The following is a 2899-nucleotide window of genomic DNA, read 5'->3' on the forward strand; positions in this document are numbered from 1 at the left end:
ATACGAGATGCTCGACCTGAAACTGGCCATGTATATGGAATTCCCGTTGTGGTTTGGGCCGGGTGTGTTTGTCTCGTGTTCAGATGATATAGAAGTTTATGATGCTTCCCAAATGACCATGCCCGGTGCCAATGGAATTGTTGCGCTTGCTCACCCATCTCCACTGCATGTCGGAACCATGCATGGGGTCTATGTGCTGAATGGAGATACAGGGATACAAATGTGCAGGCGTTTCCTGCATAAACCCACCATTGAGGAAATGCATTTGGCTGGTGCTGTGCTTCAAGATTTGACTTCAAATCCTGACGAGTTTGTCTATACAGACAGTGTCTACCACATAAGTCCTACCACCTCCAAGAGCCTGAAAACGCTTTACGAACAGCTCAAGCCTCTTGACTGCGAGGTGGATGCATATGGAGACTTCCTGCAGGGTCTGGGGACTGAATTTGATTTGGTGGATACGAAATTCACTAAAAACACTTCAAAGCTGAGTGACAGGGTTATCCAAGTCAAGAAGCACATATTATGTTGTCTTAAGGGTACACCTCTACATGTCCTGCCACTGGATCGATCCAAATTTTATCACCTGGGAACATTACAAGAATACCTGCACCACTTCACTAGGGATGACAACTTCAGAAAAGAGTTGGATATCGTCTCTAACTCCTTCTCTTCCTCCAAGCCGGACAGAGTTTCACAATCCTCATGCGTCATTCACTCACTGGTTGACGGTTCTGTCAAAACTGGAAGTGTGGTGGAATACTCCATCCTTGGACCTGAAGTTGTGGTTGGGGAGAACTGTGTGATTAGTGGCATCTCCCTTAATGGGAGGGCAATTATTCCGAACAATACTTTCTTGCACACAGTTTCAGTCTCCAAAAATGAAAGGTCTGCATTTGTAACCGTTTTCCTTGGGATATCAGACGACGTCAAGAAGAGTGCAAGTTCCCTGCAGGAGTTTAGTTCACTCATGATGCTTGGACGAGCAATGAGCTTTAACCTGCAGATCTGGAATTTGGATCTTACAGATGATCTATTCAATAACCCAGAGTGCGGTCGAAGTTTGTGGAATGCACGTCTCTTTCCCATGTGTGAGACGATGGAGCTCTCGGCTGCTACATCTCTGAAGATGGTTGCAGCAGTGTGTGAAGGAAAGAAGTTTGATATTTGCATAGACTGTGAGCACTTGTCCTTGGCTGATGTGCTGCAGAGGAAAGATGACAAAATGATGTTGGCACATAGGAAACAACTTGTGGAAGCTGTTGGCCCAAAGGTTGCATGAATACAATGTTGACTACAGATTGAGGAGCTATGTTTGCTCGGTACTTGTTATTGCAGTATTTAAGAAAATGTCCAATTATAGTGGAAATGTACATTCATGAAAATGAACTGCAGGAATGAATATATATTTTGGGCAAACATTACTGAATTTGTTATTGACTTCAGAGGCTCTTTTTGGATGCTGAGGATACCTTTTCCAGATTTGTCTTGACACGTTTTGTTATTTTGTTGATGTCATGTATTTGCACGTTTTGTTAAATATTTTTACATGTTTTTGTGCTGGGTCCATGTGTGCTTGTCCATGCGTGCCGTGTGCTCTTCTTTGGATCTATTGCTGTTTATTACTCTTCCTCTTTCTCTGTTCGTCCATTCCCCTTTTTCCCGTCTGCGTTTTTCTCTTCCATGAACCTCAATTTCATTGAAAAAATATTGTCAAATAAAAAAGTTACATTTTCAGACATAATTATAAGGAGGGGTCATGTTGCAATAAATAACTTAGTTTTCATGAATTATTTCCTTTGGTGATTATTGAATGGACCTCAGAAAGAATGGGAGAGGACATGCATTTATGCTGTGGAGTAAATTCAATCATTTGGCTTTGCCACTTATGTTTATTTCAACAACCTTTAGGGAACGTTCATATATGACATCATATACCTGGTTGGGGCAAATTATCACACTTGATGATTGAGGGAAACTGAAATTATGACAACAGGGTGATGATATATGATGGTGAGGGGTGGGGGGTACACCTGCCCCCCAGATCATATATAATTATAACTTTGATTAAGGGCTCTTCAAACATTGAAGCATTTCTTATGACTGCCTCCAACCACCCTAAGCCTGGTGTTGGCCTAATGGTTAGGGCGGCGGGCTTGGGATCCTAAAGTCCTGAGTTTGAATCCCGTTCAGTTATTGAATTAACACCAGGTGGGGTTGACTCAGCCTGTCATCCTTCCGAGGTCGGCAAAGTGAGTACCTACTCACTGGGTCTTCTCTCAAGGAGGTTGTTGGCAGGATTTGCACTCCGACCGCTGTAAAACACCTCATTCCGTAACACACACAGTGGTGTGTGTCGGGATGGTGCTGAGGTCACTTTGATAGTGTTGACTAACTGAATAAAAACAAACTGACCAACATATGGAATAAAAACCAGTGTCTCAATGCAATCTCTTCACTTCCATGGTGACAGACAGCTTAGAGACTTCGAATACTTCAAAACAATTTAATACCTACATTATTTGTTAACTGGTATCCCCACCCAGGTCATACTGTCCTTTTCAATAAAGTATCAAACAAGCCCGGCTACGCTGCTGTTAGACTTTTGGTCTTGTTTTTAAAATAGACAGATTCAAGGCTTTTGGAAGAGCTAAAACATAGAAATGTTGTTCTAGAATGGATGACGATGCAACATGGCAAAAGGAACAGCAGGAGGATAAGGGGGGGGGGGGGGAATAGATGGAGACAGACAAACAAGGGAAAATAGATGGAGACAGACAAGATAGGGATGAGGTGTAGGGGAGAACGCAAGGAGTAGACAAGATGGCCAGAGGACCTGGATGGAAGAGGAGCCTCAGATTTGGGGGACCCGAGTGGAAGGGGGGGGGGCCTGAGATTT

The 2899-nt window shown here is 43.3% G+C and overlaps 1 protein-coding gene across 1 annotated transcript in view; it reads left to right on the top strand.

Moving 5' to 3' along the window:
* The window catches only part of FPGT (fucose-1-phosphate guanylyltransferase), a gene marked incomplete in the record, with an annotated part of 27037 nt that extends 24448 nt beyond the window's left edge, over positions 1 to 2589 (top strand). The window contains 1 exon segment of the mRNA XM_078783405.1: positions 1 to 2589. Coding sequence (XP_078639531.1) covers positions 1 to 1282 — 1282 coding nt within the window.
* Positions 2590 to 2899: the final 310 nt, after the last annotated feature.

The sequence above is a fragment of the Myxine glutinosa genome, chromosome 8, assembly GCF_964187855.1.
Source record: "Myxine glutinosa chromosome 8, kmMyxGlut1.1, whole genome shotgun sequence".
Lineage (NCBI taxonomy): Eukaryota > Metazoa > Chordata > Myxini > Myxiniformes > Myxinidae > Myxine > Myxine glutinosa.